Below are 21129 nucleotides of genomic sequence, written 5' to 3'. Positions count from 1 at the left end.
CATTTTGATTTTCTTGAATTTGCTTCGGTTGCAAATCGGATCTTCTCCGGTGGCTTTCCCCGAACTATTTGCTTCGCACCCATTACGGGTATTCGATCTTTCTACCTCCTCTATCACTTTTGCCTTTCCCTTGGTCAGTTCCATAACATACGAAAAGAGCATCTGTTGATGCTTCTCTGCTTGCAATCCCAAATTCTCTATGTTCTTCACCAATGATGCCGAATTCTCCTCTATGGTTAGCAATTTCTATATTTCGACTTTGAATTCAGAGATCTCTTGTTCTAATAATTCCAGTTTCTCTTCAAAACATCTCTGAACCATGCTTGCCCAGATGGTTGCTCTGATACCAGTTTGTTAGGAAACTGATTCTTGAAATTCTTTATTAACGTGACAGTAGGTACAATCTTCCAGAAAAGCAATTAAACAATGAACAACTTCTATATTAAACGATAAGAATCAAACAAGACTAATGGTTGCGTACAGTTGATACTTGATCGCTTACCAAATGCTAAATGATCGTTTACAAGTTCTACACGATTGCTCAGTGTTACTAAATGATCGCTTACAAAATACTCCGCGAACGTTCAGAAATTCCTACACGAACGCATACAATCTATTACACGATCGCTTACCAATATCTATACGATCACCTACCTTTTNTCAGCATTACTAAAAGATCGCTTAGAAAATACTCCGCGATCGCTCACCAACTCCTACACGAACGCATACAATCTATTACACGATCGCTTACCAATATCTATACGATCACCTACCTTTTTCTATACGATCGCCTACAAAATGCTACACGATCGTTGAGCTTTACTACACGGTCGCCTAGTGGGAATAGATGATGAGCGGCACACAGCGATGGCTTCTCCACAACACCGTCTTCCGAACTCTCGCTCTTGAAACCTCCTCTCCCTCACTTCTGATACTCAGAATTCACCCCCTCCCTAATGTTTCCTTCATTCTTTTTAAACCTCAACTTCTCCCAACAACCTTGACAATAACTCTTAACCGATTCAACCGCCGACTTGTCCTTTTCTCTTTTATTCTCTTTGTTTTGATATTGCCACATAATTAGAGTCCTATCACATAGCAAATGTCAGACCTCGTACACATCATGACATACATAAGGCTATCCACAACCGATGCATAGGGAATCTGTCTGATTTTCTCAACTTGTTAAGCAGTCTTAGGATATTGTTCCTTAGACAATATAATTACGTGCCTGAAAGGTAATACCCCTCTTGGAATTGTGCATCAAATATCTGACAAGCATCTTGTCAATATACAATGCCTGAGATAAAACAAGTGTTTTCTTCTTACGATCCTTAATAATCTGAATACTTAGAACAAACTGTGCCTCACCCAAGTATTTCCTTTGGAATTGGGCGGCTAGTCATTTCTTTACATCTGTTAATAAGCCTACATCATTCCCAATGAGTAGGATATCATCCATATACAACACTAAGAAAGCTACTAAAATGTTGATTATCTTCTTGTAGTCACAATGTTCATCAACATTCTGGTCAAAGCCATAAGACTTGATCGCAGTATCAAATCTTATATTCCATGATCGAGATGCATGTTTCAACTCATAAATGCACTGATTAAGCTTGCAAATCTTTTGGTCTTTACCTTATTCAATGAATCCCTCTAGTAGTTGAATGAACTCTTATTCAAGAGTACCTACCGAGCAGAAGTAGATCTTTTCAATTCATTGTAACAGAATTACCACATATACATTCAAAACATACTAATATGAATTCATAATGCTAAAGAGATCAAGAGATCATACCAAATGAAGATTTCTTCTTCACAGCGAGTTTAAAACCCAACTGTCTATCTCGAACAATCACCACTCGGACAGAAGAAAATGGAGATGACACCACCACTTAGAGCCCCCAGTATTCTTGGAGTGAGAATCCAAAGTGTGGGCTTTGTTCGGATTTCGTAGAGGGAAATAGGAAGAGAGATCATACACAACGATCAAGCAAGTGGGAGATGAGGTCGTCTATCGCACAAACAAGATACTTGATCATTTAGGTGAAGTACATGATCGTGTAGGAAAAAATAAGTGATTGTCTAAACGATCGTGTAGGAAAGAGTAAGCGATCGTCTAAACGATCGTGTAGGAAAAGGTTGAGTGATCGTCTAAACAATCATGTAGGAAAAAATTAAACGATCGTCTATACGATCGTTTAGTAAATATCGGGAGCTAAACAATCGCTTAGGAAAAGTTAAACGATCGTTTAGTTAATAACGCGCAAAGGTGTAATTGATAAGGGATCGCTTAGCAATATCATATATGTAAGCGATTGTGCAGGCAATATATAAATTAATATCATATATTAATTATAATATTTTCCTCTACTAGATATAAATCATATTTATATTCAATTTCCTCCAAATTAATGTATCTCATACATAAAGTTAATTATATCATATTTAATTAACTCGTTCAACTATATCATATATAATCGAACTCCCTCTTGTCAATTTGAACATTTCAAACTGATCCAAAAACTGACTCTCAACTTGTATCCAAGCTACCAAGGGGACCTAATAGACCTATAGCTCGAAGCTCCAACGGTACGTGAATAGCTGTCTAAACTCTTTAGTCACGATATCCCCCATCCGTTAACTGTCAGGCATTCCACTAAAGACCGACAGTTGAACTCTTCTTACCATAAATATATTTCTATGTCCATTGTGTTGGGGTTTATGCCATAAAGTCTCATGTCCAGTAGTTTGTAAACAACTTTGTACGAACACTTGTGATGTATAATATAAATGATATTTACTTCACTACTTGACTTTGCACATTTAGATTTTACCACAAACCAATAAACTTAATATCACTGGTTATCTGTATGTAACTTAAGCATGTATGTGATGACATACAAGTGGATCATGTCTTGAGTGATAACCAAAATGGTTTGTAGTATATGGATATAGGAGCGAAACCTTATCCTGGTAATGCTATGGATGCGGCCCACTTTGTGGAATGGTTACAAATGTTGTGACTTGTCACAGATGGTCTGATCCTGATCATTCGTGTAGGGGACATGCGAGCGGGGGCGTCCTATACAAAGAGTTTGTATAAGACCTGACCACGAAGTGTTAACGTTAACACCGTTCATAACTAAGACTTCACTTCACTAGGATGACCATAGATAACATGACCTCAATCCTGAGTGAGTTGGGAACTCCTGCCATTGAAGGCGATCATTTGATTTGCATGGGTGCGAGTGGCCAGAACATCGACTCAAACCTACCATTTTGACTGCCAAACTTTAGTGGGATGTCTGGTAGTTAATGGATATCGTGACTATAGAGTTTAGTCAGCTATTCATGTACCGTTGAAGTTTCGAGCCATAGGTCCATAAGGTCCCCTTGATAGCTTGGATACAAGTTGAGTCAGTTTTTGGGTCAATTTGCAATGTTCAAATTGACAAGAGGGAGTTCGATTATATATGATATAATTGAACAAGTTAATTAAATATGATATAATTAACTTTATGTATGAGATACATTAATTTGGAGGAAATTGGATATAAATACGATTTATATCTAATAGAGGAAAAATATGATATTAATTTATAAGTTATGAATGTGATAAGATCACGTTCATTGGATGGTTATAAAGGAAATAGGAAGGCGTCTCTTCTGTTCTAAATAACGGATGAGTGCATTATAAATAGCAGACAGTGTGTTGATCTCGGCGTGCGCAGATATTGTGAAAAAGATAGTGTCATCGTTTAGAAAATCAGTGCCTATACAATAGTGACTCCATGATCACTTACATATACAATATTACTAAGCGATCGCAACCGATTACACCGTTGCATGCTATTATCTAAACGATCATTTACCTTTTTCCTAAGCGATCATTTAGCTCTTAATATTTACTAAACGATCGTATAGTTTTTCCTATGCGATAGTTTTGGATAATCGCTCACCCTTTTCCTACACGATCATTTGGACAATCATTTACCTTTTCCTACACAGTCGTTTAGACGATCGCTTACTTTTATTACACAATCATATACTTCACCTAAACAATCAAGCATATTGTCTATGCGATAAACGACCGCATCTCCCACTTGCTTGATCGTTGTGTACGGTCACTCTTCCTCCTTTCCTATACCAAATCCGAACAAAGTCCACACTTTGGATTCTCACTCCAAGAATACTGAGGGCTCTGAGTGGTGTTGTCTTCTCTGTTTTCTTCTGTCTAAGTGGTGACTGTTCGAGGTAAACGGTTGGGCTTCAGACTTGCTGTGAAGAAGAAATCTTCATCTGGTATGATTTCTTGATCCCTTTAGCATTATGAAAGTATGTTTGAATGTATATGCGGTAATTCTGTCACAATGAATTGGAAAGATCCGCTTCCGCTCATAGGTACTCTTGAATAAAAGTTCCTTCACATTAGATATAACCAATCATCAGTATGATGACTCTTCACAGATGCTCGTAATTACAGTCGGCCAATTTACCTTTTTTCCCCTGTAATTACATCTTCCTCCTTAAGTACCACTGATCCCTCTAATGAACAATACAACGTAGTCCTACTATGTGTGAACACCTCTCAGACCATGAGAAGGTGCGTGGCACCACATCGTTCAAGCCCCGGGATTAGCCCTTAAGAGAGCAATCTATCTATTTACCCCTACTTTGGGGAAGGAGTGAACTCCATCTTGTGAAACTGAGTTCCCAGCTCCCAAATCAGAAGAATCCCCAAAATGGTAGGTTTGAGTCGGCGCTCTGTCCACTCGCATCCATGCACATCAAAGAACCACCCTCAATGGCAGGAGTTCCTGACTCACTCAGGATTGAGGTCATGTTACCTATGGTTATCCTAGTGAAGTGAAGTCTCAGTCATGAACGGAGTTATATGACAAGAAATTAGCACTTCAAGGTCAGGTCTTATACAAACTCTTTGTATAGGACGCCCCCGCTCGCATCTACTACACGAATGATCAGGATCAGACCATATGTGACAAGTCACAACATTTGTAACAATTCCACAAAGCGGGCTGCATCCATAGTGTTATCAGGATAAGGTTTCCCTCCTATATCCATATACTACAGACTATTTTAGTTGTCACTTAAGACATGATCCACTTGTATGTCACTCCATACATGCTTAAGTTACATAAAGACAACTAGGGATATTAAGTTTATTGGTTTGTGGTAAAATAAAAAACATCTAAATGTGAAAAATCAAGAAGTGAAGTAAATATCATATATATTGTACATCACAAGTGTTCGTACAAAGTTGTTTATAAACTACCGGACACGAGACTTTAGGGCACAAACCCCAACAATAGTTTCATGTAAATTTTCTCTTCATGATTACAATTCAAAAAGGCAGTATTGACATCCATTTTCATATCTTATAGTCATAATATATGGTAATAGACAAGAGAGTCCAGATAGACTTAAGCATGACAACAGGTAAGAAAGTTTATTCATAGTCCAGTCCCTCAACCTGGGTATAACCCTTTGTCACCAGTCTAGACCTTAAAGGTTTGTATTTTACCCTTTACACCCTTTTTCTTCTTGTAAATACATTGCAACCTATTAATTTTACCCCATCAGGTTAATCTATAAGATCCTAGATAGAATTGAAGTACATGGACTTCATTTTTAGATTCATGGCTATAATCCACTCATCTTTGTCGACATCTTCCATTGCTTGCTTGTAAGTCAATGGATCGTCAACCCCATCATCAAATATGATGTCTTGGACTTCTGTTAAACCCATATAGAAAATAGTTTGGCTCATAAACCTCCCACTACGTCAAGGCATTCTCAATTCTTGAGATGGATGTGCTTTACTAGATGAACCAACAACAACAACTCTTATTGATATACCAGCCTCTACAACAACTCTTGTTAAGGTTTCAATAGTTTCATTAGAAATTTCACTTAACACTATTTTGCTTCATGGTTTATGATCCCTCATGTGGTCTTCTTCCAAAAAGGTAGCATCTGTGTTGATACAAATACTTTATTCTCTTTAAGATCGAAGAAGTATTCATATCTCGTTTCCTTGGGATGGCATACAAATAAACACACTTTTGAGTGAGGTTCCAACTTCTTTAAATTTGTCATTAGTACGTGAGTCAGACATCCCCAAATTCTGAAGTGGTGTAAACTATCTTTACGACCTCTCCAAAGCTCAAAAGTGTTTCAGAAACACTCTTTGATGGAACATTATTCAAAATGTAACATGCAATCTCCATTGCATATTCCCAGTTGAGCATAGCTCATCATAGACCAAACTATGTCCAACAAGGTTCTATTTCTCCTTTCTGATATACCATTTTGTTGAGGTATACCAGGTGCTGAAAGTTGGGACATTATTCCATGTTCTATCGTATAGTCCTGGAATCTCAAGTTCATATACTATCCACTGTGATCAGATCGAAATGTTTTTATCTTTTTACCTAATAAGTTTTCAACTTCAGTCTTATACTCATTTAACTTTTCAAGAGCTTCAGACTTATGTTACATTAGGTAAATATACCAGTACCTTGAATAATCATCTATGAAAGAGATGAAATATGTGTACCTTCCTCTTGCTCTTGTTAAAAATGTCACAAAACTCGCAGTTTATAAATATTAAATATATTTTATTCACAATAAAAGTATTATTGAGATTTCTTTTAATAAAAGTATTATTGAATTGCATTCATTCTTATATCCATTAAACTAGACCATGGCTATAACATGAATATTTAAACTTTATGTAGAGACATAAAAGAAGATCAAGTTTAGTATATAGCCAAAAAGGTATATAAATATATGGATAGGTTTGGGTACTTTATCCTGGGGACACTATGGATGCAACCTGCTTTGTATATTGATACAAACAATGTGATCCCAAATTCGTTCATATGGAGACATGTGAGTTGGAGCATTCTATGCAAAGGATGTTTGCATAAGATCAGACCACAAGATAGTCACTTGTCTTTATAACGACCATTTATTGTCAAAACTGACTACTTCAATTCGATGACTTAAGGTAACACGATCTTAATCCTGAGCTAACTACGAACTCTTGTGTATTCAGGATTATCCTTTAATTTGCATGCACTGAGAGTGGCTCAACATCATTGCTCAATAAGCCTCCCATTTTAGGGGTAAGACCGGATAGATAGTTGAGGACATAGTCCTACAAGATGAAATTCACTCCTACCCATTTTTGGATTAGCAAATAGGTTGTTCTCTTCAATACTGATTCTTGGTCTTGAACAAAGGGGCCTCGCCCTCTCATATCTGAGAGGGATTCAGTTTATTAGGTAGGACTATATACTAGTTGTTCATTAGAGGATCAATGGAGACTTAAGGAGCAAGATGTATTATAGGGGTAAAATAGTAATTTTGACCTAGCTATAAATACGAACGACCTGTGAATGATCGACTTACTGATTATGGTTAAATCAAGTGGAGAGAGATATATCTACAGTAAGGAGAGTGCAACTACTAAGTTATAGTGGTATGTCTCGGTAATTAACGAATATTGATTAATTCGGTTTAAAAAATTTAGCCAATTAATCCCAAATCGTTGGAGCTCATAATTTTTAAGTCTATTAGGTCTCTTTACTAGCTCATAAAAGAATTAAACCTTAGAATAGCGTGTTAAGAGAATTTGAAATGTTCAAATACGGTTTAGGGTTTGGATTATTATATCTAATATAATTAAATGTTTAATTTACCAATTAAACGGAATAAAAAAGTTGAAAATATTTAAATTTAATTTAAATATCAAGTACATGAATAGTGTCATGTATGGATTGGGTGTTTTATTAATTTAATATTTGATATTAAATTAATTAATTAAATTTTATTTAAAATAAAGTATTTTAAATAAAATTAGAATTTGAAAATTCACAACTCAGATTTTAAATTTTTATTTTAATTTTTATTTTAATTTTTATTTTAATTTTTTTTAAACTGAAATTAATTTAAAAGGAAAATTTTTAAATTTTGGAAAGTGGATTTTTTCAACTTTTCCAAGTTTTCTACACCTTATCCACTCAATTGAGTTGAAGATTGAGCGTCAATCTCCATTACCCACTAATTTGCATGTTAATGTTGAATAAATAGAGATCAATTTGACTGGAATTAGGGGATGCAATCTGAAATTAAAAATGTGAAAATTGTCTGGTTTTCTCTTTTCATCGAACTCCCAAATCACACCAAATTCCCTTTCAATTTGAGTTCTACCACTCAATCTAAGGCCTGACTACTTAAGGATTGTTGAAGAAATTCATGCAGATTAGACACAATTTGGAGGAATCTACAAAGGTTGTATACTAGAAACCTTATTTTTGTTTTCTCCTTGAATATGCATGATTTTCCTCTAAAATTGATATAGTTAGAGTGCTTAGATCCTTAATTACTTTCGTATTTTGAATGTCAACTCCATCAGCTTTTACATTTTTCAGACCACAAAGATCTAAATGTATAAGCTTCATGGGCTCTTTGACTTTATAACCCTTTTCAGTAAAAGGTTGTTTTGTCATTTTGTCTTTAAGGCATGCCTCACATAATGGTAAAAAGTTTTATTCTAAACCATTTAGAAGTGAACTCTTAACAAATCTCTCAATCCTATTGAGATTAATGTGACCTATCCGTAGATGCAAAAGGCGAGTATTTTGTTCAGGAGAAATTCTCTGTCTTTTAACTGTTGTTGGTAATTTTAATTTAATTATCTTGAGTTATTTGGGTGATAATTTCAATAGTGGAGCTATAATTGAAATATCGGGTTAAGATAATTTAATTAAATTTATCCGTGGAAAATGTTTGAAGATTTTATTTTAATTTTGGATTTTATGGAAGGTTGGTTAGTTATCTGAAAATTTGGATTTGATTCAATCATTAAAAATTGAATTTAAATGGAAGGATTTAAGAGTTTTTAGTTGGGAGATTTTGGTGGAATTATTTCAATTGGTATTTTGTAGATGAAAAAGCAAGAGAACAGTTAATAAAGAAAAACTATATTTTTTTTTTTTTTTTTTTTTTTAAGTTTATAAACATTTATATAGGTATCAGGGTTTCAATAGAAGGAAAATAAAAAAATAAAAAAATATGTATATTTTATTATGAAACTCGATTAGCGTGCAAGAAAAGAAAAAAAAACAAAGGAATTTGTCTTCTTCTCCTCCTTTGTTTTAGCCGTGGGGAATCCAGCCACCGCTGTCCACGATCCACGATCGCCGCGCCTACAGAGACCCAACCGCCGGCCTAAGCTCCGCCTGGTCATCCGTCCGTGTACGCCGCCAGTTTGCGGGTTTGCCGTTGGAGTTGCAGCAGCTCATCACGCGTCCGCCGTGGAACTTCTTAGTCCGTTCTCGCGTCGTCCACCGTCGCAGTAACCTATCCTCATGTCGTCCGCCCCCCCTATAGCCACCGGTCATTGGTCTCGTCCTCCACCGCTGTCGTTCGCTGTCAGTTGCCGTAATCTTGAGATTTGGGTAAGATTTTGGGGTTTTGTTAATTTTCGTCGATGGTCTTGAATACCCATTCAATTTTAGCTTGGGTTTTTCCTTACCCATAACTTTTGGATAATAGATTTGGAAATTGAAGGTTACTAAGCCGCTATCAGCAATATCAAAAGTGTTTTTGCACGTTTTGGTGAGTGTGTAAAGCTTTGAAACCCATTGTTTTAAATATGGTTTGTTGAAATTTTTGGATTCTAACCCTTGTTATGGAAATTTTACCTAGATTGGGAGATTTGTTTGGGAGTTTTGAAGCGATTTTTGGGAGTAAACTACACTTTGGGTAGTGAAAACTAGAATGGAGGTTGGTTTGTTAAAGTTTGGGGCTTAAAATTAAGGTAAGCAATCTCGTTACTAGAGCCACTCTTGATTGCATAATTTAATAGATTTATCTAAATGATATTGAGAAGCAAGATATATGACTAGAACTATTTTATGAGCATGATGTTTAAAGTATGTTACTGATATGACTATGATTAAAGTATGTTACTGATATGACTATGATTAAGGTATGTTACTGATAGGATTATGATTTAGTTATGTATTACTAATATGATTGTGTGTGGGACTTTAAGACATGTACTATGATTTATGATGTGGAATTTTCTGAAAGCATGATATGTCAATAGATAAGAGTGACGATTTACTTTCCTAACACTTTTATGCTACCAAAAGCCAACGAGTTTCCTACTATGTTACCGGAAGCCTACAGGTTTCCTACTATGTTACCGGAATCCGTCGGATTTCCTACTATGTTATTGGAAGCCTACAGATTTTCTACTATGTTATTGGAGGCCTATAAATTTTCTACTATAAATTGACAGGTTTTCTACTACGTTACCGGGTACTGATGGGTGGCCTACTATATTTGTGAGCCTTTGGGCCACTAGATGTGTGTTAGGTTAAGTTAAATCACTTACTAGTTGGCCATCCAGGATTTAGTTAATTGGATGCCACTACAACAAATACTTTCCATAACATATAATTATAGCTTTTGGCAAAAAAATGTTATAAAAATTTTACCAAAGAAAAGGTGCGGGTCACCAAAATTAAAAAACAAAACACGGGATAGTATTGTCATTGTTGCGTGCATAATAATATAATACAGAAAAAAAGTCCCTCCCTCTAGCTTCATTCTTCTCAATCGTGTTCTCTTTTTGTTGCCCTAATCTCCACTTCCTCATTTCAAGCAGAAGCAGGTTTCCTCAAGCCATTCTTCCCTTTCAAATTTTCAAATCTTTACACTTTCTCTCTCCTCATTCGTGTACTTCGTCCCTCAATTTTCTCCTTCATTATTTCGCTCCATCGTCTTTGTGCATTCTCTCCACTCATCTTTTCTTTCTTTTTTTTCGTTCGTTTAGCAATTCCACCATTCGAATGGTAGTTAAGAACCTCGTCGTTCGAACAACCGCATCATTCAAGCACTCCATTCGAGAAGCTCAATCGTTCGAGCAGAATCTGGGCAATGTGTCTAGAATCTGTATGTGAAATCCATAAATCAAAATCAGCACATATATAACCGAAGTAGAGAAGCCAAATCAGGGCAACCGCGAACTCGATTGAGTAGATCTTGAGTGGAACTAGGTAGATCTACATGAACTCTAGGCGGTCCAAAAGACGGACGGACCTGGGTTCACGACTGGCGGCAGATCTATAGCAGGGGGTGGCGGCTTGAGTTTGCCACACAAAGGTCAGTAAATTTTTCTTACACAATTTCAAAATCTCTTTTATTCAAAGTATTCTCTATTTTTTTTTTTTTTTATGCAATCTGAATCACATTTAAATTTTAATGTCCTATTCTGGATGTGAGCAAAAGTAGAGTTGTATAATGTTTGGATGATAAGAAGATTTATAGGCATTATATAATTGGAATGGTTAATTTCTTCTTTAAGAAAAAAAAAAAAAAAAAAAAAAAACTTGATTTTGTAGCTTTGTAGATAATGAATTATGAAATTTTGAAGTTTTGGTTTTAATGGAAATTCTGAAATTTTAGTGTGTACCATATTTTAGTATGAAACTTAGAAAGTGTTTCATTCTATTCTCAATTTTATATTGATAAAATATACATTCTTCCGAGAAAAAATTAGCGATAAAGTATGAATAGAAGTTGAGTAATAAGTTTCCTTTCACTTCCCGGTATAAGAAATAAGTTATTCTTGAATCTCTTGTGAACTAAAAAAATGTAATCAATTTCTTTAAGATTTATTTTTTTTTATAAACTATATCCATGTTCAAGTTTTTCTTTTATCTCTTTTCTTGTGCTAATTATGCTTTTGGGTGACGTGAGAAAATATACTAAAACAGTTGTTCTACTGTTTATGATGCCCTGTAATTAAAAATTTTATTGCAAGTTGCTTGACTTGATTGTTCAAGCAATTTTGGGAGTTGGCCTCACATATAAAAAACTGCTAGAGAACCAAATTTCAAAACAAGAACATTTAGTGGATTTAGTCCTTCTATAAGTTAAAAAAAAATTGAACCATTGGGGAAAATGCATTCTATATATACTGTTGCTGACAAATTATATAGTATATTGAGGAAATTATTGGTATACCTAGGGATTTTCTTATACTTTTTATTAGGAAGTGATGAGAGATATGGATGCAAAACTAATTTCACTGAAAAAATGAAATAAACAAGATCAAAGCTTGCAAATGTCAAAGAATTATAGAGTGTCAGTTTATTTGACATTTCTAGTGGGGTGGTATCTTTACTTTAGTATGTCAGTATTATTTAATTTTTCATAGAGAAGAGTATTATTTAATCTGAGGGTGAGGGGCATTGTTTGTATTTCCTTTTTAGTACCCTTTCTGCTGTACCAGTAAATATTTCTTTCTATGTTGTCTCTTTGCATTCAAATATTTCTTTATTTTTTAGTACCCTTTTTGCTGTAGCTTACACACACATATATGAACTATTCTTTGTTTCTTGTTGTCTTATTGGTCATTTGAAAAAAAAACGTAGTAGTTTCTAAGTTGTGATTCAAATAAATGCTTCAAGATATCTCCTATGTGGTTTTATTTATTTTAGTAATAGGTGAAATTTTTTCCCCTTGGTTTCCTTTATTAAAGTAGTAATTTCAGCTCATTTTTTTGTTGTGTAATAAGCAAGTTTCTTTTGCAATTTAGAAAAATGTTAAAATGTAGTAAAATGAATGCAAATTTCTCTTAAAAAAATTACTTGTTAGTAGGAATATTTGCTTCTCTAGATGGATCTAAGTTTATTTGTTTTGTTTTGCATTTTTCTACTTTGTATACTTTCTTTAAAAAAGAAAAAATTTGCACCATATTTAGATGTACTCTATTCTAGAAAAGTTTTACCACATCGGATGAAAGAATTTGATGGTAAGTATGTTTTCATTTTGCAACATTCAAAGATAAAAGATTAGTCAAATGGTAGGAATTGCCACATCGTATTTAAAAAAAACAAGATTAAAGGATATGTGTGTATCCTTAGAAAGTAGAAAGCCAGGTTATTTTTTTGTATGGTGACTGCACCTAAAAAAAATATGGTTCTTTAAGTCTTTGGAGTTTTGTAGTGTTTGAAGTACCACCTTACAAGTGATATATAAGTTTAGACTTTTGAAAATATATATTGATGTAAATGCACTTGGTTAAATTAAATTGGCTATCATATAAAATATTAATTTTACAATAACACTTGTAACAATTTATTAATCGTATAAAATGTTATATTGTAAATATACAACTTGATTATAAGTGAATATCATGACAAGGTTAAAAATACTATATGTTTTGTAACATTTTTTAAAAAATGCTATTAAAAGTCAACCCTAACATATTCACTATTAGAGAAAATTCTATACAATGTAAATCACAGCATTTTTGTAATGCTATAAAATATTTTTATTACATTAAAATTATGCAATTAAAGTGGACTTTTTATAGTTTTTTTTATAGCATCGAAAAAATGCGATGGAAAGTCAAAGACTTTCAATAACATCGACTATCATAGTATGCCTAAGACACTATAGAAAGTTTTTTATAGCATTTTTTTACGCTATAAAAAACTCTATAAAATACCTTCTATAACATTTTTTACTAATATAGAAAGTTTCTACAACATTAAATATATGCTATCGAAAATGGACTTTTTATAGCTTTTTCATAGTGGTGAAAAAACGCTATGGAAAGTCAAAGACTTTCAATAACATGGGTTATGACCGCGTTCCAAAAATGCTACAAAAAATCTATGATAGCATTTTTTTAATACTATCGTAAGTGATATTTGTTGTAGTGAATGGTAATCTAAAAAGTGAGCTCCAATTGATTACTTTTGTTGTTGTTTACCTACTTTCCTTAATCCTAATGAGATGTGGGTCCCCCTTTGAAATTTGTAATCAAATCATAAAATCTAATTGAGGAATTAAGGGTGCTCAATCTGATTGTGGTTGAAACTTACGTGGGACTCACTACATTTATCATATCGTTACCATTATAGATATTTTTACTGTAACAGTATGAAGATTATGAATTTTTCACATTTATTGTTACCTTAACCTTTTCCGTTATTATTACCGTTACAGTTATCATTACCGTTAAGGTTAAGCAGTAATGGTAACGATAATGATAACAATAAAATGTAACATATACATAATTTTAGGTAAACACGATTAAAAGCAATCCAATTAAGTTTATGATTCACGCCTATTATGATTCATCCATCAATAAAATCTCATTCCGATTACACCAATTTTTATAAATGTGGCATAAATAACAAGTAATTAATTTATAAAAATTTTAAATTGTGCATGGTTTTAAAGGCCAAATATATAATTAGTTAATCGGATTAATTAATATTGAAATAATCACTGCTAATACAATGATAAGGTTGGCAGTAAGCGTAAGTGCAATCGCAATCCTTATAAATTTCATTAATTAATATCTCTCCCGCCCTAATGCACTCATGCAACCCTGTTGGGTTACTTTTGTTTCACGTATAATGCATTAGACCCTAACAATTAGAGCATTAACTTAATTGATATATTACCCACTTAATCATAGATTAGTTTTTGAAAGAGTCAATATTTAAATTGTTTAATATTACTTACACTCCTTAGTTCTTTCGTATTGTTATCTATTTTTTATTGATGTTTAAAAATCAAATCAAATCTTGAAAAATAAAAAAAATAAAAAGTATTTTTCAAAATTTATTTTTTTTTTAGAATTTGACTATTTTTTTATAAATACAAGTCAAACCATAATAGAAGAATGAAGAGAAAATAAACATAATTTTAAAAATAAAAAATTAATCGTTACCAAAAACAGAGTTTAATAATACGACTTTAATAATGTGTGCGCCTCATATTTTATCGTTTACATCAATAAATAATATTCTAAAAAAGGAAGCTTGTGGTTCAAGCTAATTTGACGCAGAGATTTTTTTATTTTTATTTTTTTCAAAGGAAAGCAGATTACATCAACATGGGATAAGTTAAATTATATGTTATAGATTTTAGATAGAAAATCCTAGAAATAGACAAAAACTTGGGAGACAAGTTACAAATTTTCAACAAACCTTGTGGAAGAAGTTAAAGCATATGAGCTATTATGCATAGACTTGGGAATAACACAATTTCATAAGTCTTCTATTGGTGAGACCAAAATGTGAATGAGCTCATTATAGTTTATTTGAGAAAATTGTAAAAATTAAACCACCTTTAAAGTATGGTGGTATATACAATTATAACCTCAAAATTTCAATGGTAAAAATGGAGCCATCAAATTTATAAATGTTAAAATTGGATACTCAAACATAGATAATTTTAATAATTGTATAAGTTTGAGGGTTCCATTTTTATCATTTGAGGGTCCAATTTCAACAACTATTGTATATTGAAGCCGGTCTAATCTTAAACATTTTGTATAAGTTTAAGGGTACAGTTTTTATAATTGAAAGTTTGAGGGTGTATTTGCAACTACCACCGAACTTCAATGGTGGTTTTGCAATTTTCCCCATTTTTTCCTTCCAAAATGAACTTGGAATTGTCCTAATCGTTGTGTACATGATGCAAAAGCACCATTAACTATATATATAGATAAGTTGTTTGGGGGACTAAAATTTAATCAAGATTACTGAGAATCAAAGGAGTGTTGGAATGAGTGAGAAATTGAGACCGGAATGAAAATGGAATCGTGAAGTGTGGAAATATTAGGAAAGAAGGGTGGGTTCAACTGTGGAAAAGGATTGAGTTTGGTATTACAAATTAGGAATAAGATGCTCAATCCAAACGTGGATTTTGGATTACATTACAATCTCATTCTATTATAGACACTCCAAACACCATAAAGACATGGTTCTGGAAAGGATGGAGTGAATTAACTCCTAAAAGGAAAATTTAAGTTGAATAGCTTCGTAGTACATCATCTTACAAGGAAAAACAATTTGTCTTTGATATATTCCAAAAAAAAAAAAAAAGCTCTATTATTAAACCCTTTAGGAACTTCACTTCATTTAACATTATTTTCGTAAGGTATACATATATGGTAAATATTATACAAACATTTCAAACTAAGAGACTATTTGGAACAATACTTTGGACAGCGTTAAGAAAATTGTATTCTTAAACATTTGAAAAGTCATTCCAAACACACTCTCTTAACCAATAACAGGTGTTTGTACAACTTTACCAGAAGAATCAACGAATAACCAAACACGATTAGATCTAAGATCAAAAGTTATGGCGTAACTCGGAGGAACCACTGAAACGTAAACTTCAGCCATTTCTTCCTTTATCTTCTTCTCTGCCTCTTCTGCTGTCAAACCCACTAATGACGGCCATGCCTTATTTACCGATGTTTTGGGTTGAAATAATTGCATAAACTCCTCGTAAGATTCTGTGTAATATGATTGTCATAATCGATGCATAACTAATTTCTTTTTAATCGCTTTTAATACAATATATAGATGTTGCTGCTATATAGATTTGAATGTTCGAAAGATTAATCAAAAGTTATAGATATGCATGTTTCTCAAGATCAAGTTTGGATATATTTTTCATGTCTTTGTTTATCCTTACCCATATAATTAAGAATATGATTATAGTTAAAAGGAAAGAAGAAAAGGTAACATTACTTACTAGGAATGATGACGGTTGCTGATTTACCCAGCTGCTGATCTTGAGGGGCGTTGGTTTTTTGGTTGTCTTCAGCCATTATGAAAAAGCAAACAACTAAAACCCAAGACCAAATCTGAAGCAATGATGCTTTATGTACCTTTTATATATATATATATATAATAGTTCAATACACTTTGTCACTGGGTAGACTTTTAAAACGAATATTTTATAGACACAATTTTTATGTTCAAATAGGAATGTTGAAAAATGAGTGCAATTATAAATAATTCTTCGGTGTGAACTACACTTATCTTTGTGCAATCTACTCTTATCACACAATAAAAACAACCTAAAACTATTTTTAAAAAGAAAATTAAAAGATTTGTAACATAATAAATTATAGTTGGATAATGGGGTGGAATACACTTTGTGCAATCGAGATGCACCGAGATGTGTGTATATATGAAAGAATGTTTATATGAGTATAAAACAATCTCGGCTCGTATTTTAACCTAGCAATAAGTGTGGAGAGAAAAAGGTTGAACATTGTCTTTTCTTTTTTGAGTTCAACTGTGGCAGAGACAAAACGATTGAACCATTGATTGTTGAATGATAATTAATAATTTATCTATCAAGTCATGTGTAGATTTAACTATTTTATTTATTACAAAGGGAAAAAAAAAAAAGTCTCTTTCTTGTTTGATCGCCCATATTATTATATTTTATTGCAATTGTGTTTTTTGGACAAGAAAAATGCTTTATATAAAGGCTTGGAAAAGTTCAACTATTTAGAGCAGGGAGACCTCAATATTTTGTTAAATTATTACTTAGTCTTTATAGTTTATGATTCATTTCTATTTTATTGTCATTCATAATAATAATAATAATAATTTGGTTCATATAGTTAAATTAAATAAACATAGTAGGTCTTTGTTACTAATCATATCTTTTATGTCACGTTATTTTTAGATGGGACCAACAGTGAATTTACATAAAGTTAGGGAATCACCATCAATATTAATTAATATTTAAAAATCTCCATTTTCATTCATAAATTTAGTTCTTGGTCGACTGAGTCAGCGTACCTTCTACTTTCTCTCGAGTAACTATGATTGAATGGGAGAATCGAATATGTTGATTGTATAATACTGTGCTAATTGAGCTATACTCATTTGACAACTATAATCGAATCTTTGTTATATTATATTATTAATTACAATATTTTTATAAAATATATTGTATATATAACAACATATGAATATAGTTCAACCGAATATAAAATATGTATTCTTAAACATCCTAGATTAAATGTGAATTTATCATACCTCTTCCTCTCAAATTATATGGAGGTATTAGACTTAGGAGATGACTTAATTTTATTGTATATATATGACAACAACACACATTTCTCTACAGTTGATGAAATTATACATTTTGTAAAATTAACATGTATTACTATAAAAAAGGAAAAAGGTTAGGAGAATCATATGTTCAAACATGCATATATGTTTGCTTTCATAACACCACACCAAATCTAAATCCTGAATCGGATATTTTCAAGTTTTAAATAAATTCAAGTTTTGGGTATCAGCATATAAAATATCGATTTTATATAATTTTTCCGTGATTTTTTTTTTTTTTATAGATTTAGACCGTTTGAACATTTGATCTTTGGTTGATGATAAGATGTCTTTAATTTTTAGATTACAACTTAAATTAGATTCATGATGATAAAACATCTCACTAATGAACGTTGTTGGTTTTTTAATTGAGAAAATTAAATGATAAAGTGAGAGAATGATTAAAAGACAAAAAAAAAAAAAAAAAAAAAAAGTTCATTTGGAATATATTCCCGAGTGTTTAATTTAAAAAATAAGTCATTTTAAAAGAAGTTGAAGTGTTTGACAACCACTCTTCAACCACTCGAAATAATTTTTCTAGTGTATTTTAATAAATTTTTATCAAATTATATTTAAACAAAAATGAATTTTTTTAAAACATTTTTTTCCAAATTAATTCAAATGGCACTTTAGAGAAAAGGGCTATTGACTTTCTTCATTAACCTCCTTTGGGGACTTTGTCTTGATCAATTCAAATAGTTAATAATAAGGAAGAACAATGTGGTTAAGACGGTGAATAAAATAAATCAAGAAATGGTTTAAATATATTTTAATAAATTGAATAAAAAATATTAAACAGAATTCTTTTGTGAAAAATTAGGTGTAATGCAATGCTTGTAATATGTCTTCACTTTACATATTATATTTACTTAAATATTTCATTTCAATTCTCACATGTGAACCATATCTTAAAAAAGTTCCCAAGCTAAAAGAAGGAGAAAGAGAAAAACAGATTTATTGACTCATCATTCTCCATTTACATTAATTATCATATTTCAACAACCAAAAGTTATAAATTCATTATTCATTATATAACGCACTATTTAATTTCTTTTGAGATTTTGTTTGAATTCTACAGTTTCGAACTATACACATTTACGTTTATCATTAGTTTTCAATCATTCGCAACAACTTTTGAAAAGTGAGTCAAACTTCATTTAATAAAATTAATTTTATGGAGTAGGTTGTTGGCTTTATAATTTTCTCCAAGGCAGTAGTTCTGTAGATGTCTCAAATAAAATCTTAACATTCAGTTGTGGCATCAAATTACTTTTCTGTAGAATACTTTTCTTATCTGGAAATATCCAGCTATGATATTTAGATTGATATTTTCTTTTATTGCGACGCGACTCATTTTCTCCATTTGGGGAGATGTTTTATTTTCTGGTTTTGTCTATAAAAGGAGTGTCTTGGTTTACTTTCAGTGAGTAGTTTTATTACGCATATTTGTGTTTTTTAGAGCAAGACGTTTGTAGTATTCTAGCTGAATTGTTCTACATTGTGTTCTTGTTCGTTGCTCACTTTATTCTGCTGTGTAAGTTCTTCATCCGTTGATTGCAACACTTTGAAGATTATCACGATTTTGGGGGAGCCTGAACCCTAGCTGCTAGAGAAAGGATCCTCAGTCTTAGGGGAAGTTCACTGACATGAGGAAATATATCATCGTGAAAAGGAGTCTCACACACTGTCTGGTATCGAAGTGTTAGATGCTAATATTAACATACTTAGGGGGAACCTAAGTTCAGTTGAGAAGGAGTCTCACATCTAGGGGGAGACTAGGTACTGTGTGAGTTAAGCTCTACATGAGCCACTATAGTAGTTAATGTACTACAGATAAGTACTATGTTGTAAATTGCTTTACTCTTTAATATTAGTGGATTGTGTTTCCTAGGCTTTCTACCCCAACTACTATGCTCATTTACTTGTTTTATTGTTGTTAGTATTCTATAGTTAAATGTTTGTCAGTGCTTTCTATTTTACATCTATATATCAAATGGCGATTCACCCTAACGCTTTTTCAATTGGTATCAGAGAATATTACTTTTATCTCAGGTGTTCCGATCATGGATGGGATCAAAGAAGGTGGCTCTACCACTTGTCCTCCGATTCTAGATGGAACTATTTGTATTGGAAAGCTCGAATGACTGCCTTCCTGAAGCCAATCAATAACAAAACATAGAAAGTTGTGGTTGCTGAGTAGACTCATCCTACCATTAAAATTGATGATGGGAAAGAAATCTTAAACCCAGAGTCATAGTGGTTTGGAAAAGAAGATGAAGCTTCGATGGGGAATTTTCATGCCCTAAACACCATATTTAATGGTGTAGATCGCAATATATTTAGACTAATTAACACGTGTGTCTCTACTAAGAAGACATGGGACATTTTGTCGGTAATGCATGAGGGAACATCGAAAGTTAAGATGTCAAGGCTGTAGTGATTGACATCAGAATTTGAGAATCTTAAATAAATGATAATGAATCTAATGTTGATTTTAATGTCAGACTGTTAGATATTGCGGATGATCATACATTCTTGGTAGAAAATCTCACAAGAAAAACTTGTCTGAAAGGTGCTTAGGTCTTTACCTAAGAGGTATTATATGAAAGTTACTATTATTGAGGAAGCTCAAGACATAACCAGGCTGAGAGTAGATGAACTGTTTGGTTCGTTGCTTACTTTTAAGATGTCACTAGATGGCAAGATCAAGAAAAAAACTAAGGGTATTACTCTTCAGTCCTTTGTTGAGGAAGAGCTTGTTGATCATGATAAAGAGTTAGAAGATTTCCTTGCTGAATCAATTTCATTACTTTTGAAATAGTTTAATCGTGTTCTAGAACGTTTTGAAAAGAGGTCTGACACGTCCAACAATAACTAGTTTGGTGGGTCTCCCTCTGCCCCCCAAACAATTTAAAACTCAGAGTAGTAAAAAGGAAACTGAAAAATCAGGTACTTTATTTTTCGAAAAAGAAAAGAACTTCAGTGAGTAGTTTTATTATGAAGATTTGTGTTTTTTAGAGCAAGACGTTTGCAGTACTCCAGCACAATTGTTCTACATTGTGTTTTTATTCATTGCTCACTTTATTCTACTGTGTAAGTTCTTCATCTGTTGATTGCGACACTTTGAAGATTATCA

The 21129-nt window shown here is 32.6% G+C and overlaps 1 protein-coding gene and 1 long non-coding RNA gene across 2 annotated transcripts; one reads left to right on the top strand and one right to left on the bottom strand.

Annotated features, from left to right (window-relative positions):
* The first annotated feature begins 9082 nt into the window (after positions 1-9082).
* On the top strand, positions 9083-12580 carry LOC120074309. The gene is made up of 4 exons (XR_005480953.1): positions 9083-9491; positions 9589-9651; positions 9742-9853; positions 10877-12580. It is a non-coding gene; the product is annotated as an uncharacterized LOC120074309 (long non-coding RNA).
* Positions 12581-15960: 3380 nt separating this feature from the next.
* On the bottom strand, positions 15961-16723 carry LOC120072499 (subtilisin inhibitor CLSI-I-like). The gene is made up of 2 exons (XM_039024866.1): positions 16615-16723; positions 15961-16372 (listed from the first exon to the last, which is right to left on the bottom strand). Exons 1-2 carry the CDS (start codon positions 16688-16690, stop codon positions 16134-16136), a joined length of 315 nt encoding a protein of 104 aa, XP_038880794.1. The 5' UTR covers positions 16691-16723; the 3' UTR covers positions 15961-16133.
* Between the last annotated feature and the right edge of the window lie 4406 nt (positions 16724-21129).

The sequence above is a fragment of the Benincasa hispida genome, chromosome 3, assembly GCF_009727055.1.
Source record: "Benincasa hispida cultivar B227 chromosome 3, ASM972705v1, whole genome shotgun sequence".
NCBI classification, from domain to species: Eukaryota; Viridiplantae; Streptophyta; class Magnoliopsida; order Cucurbitales; family Cucurbitaceae; genus Benincasa; species Benincasa hispida.
Note: the sequence above shows the minus strand (reverse complement) of the source record. Positions and strands in the feature narration are given on the sequence as shown.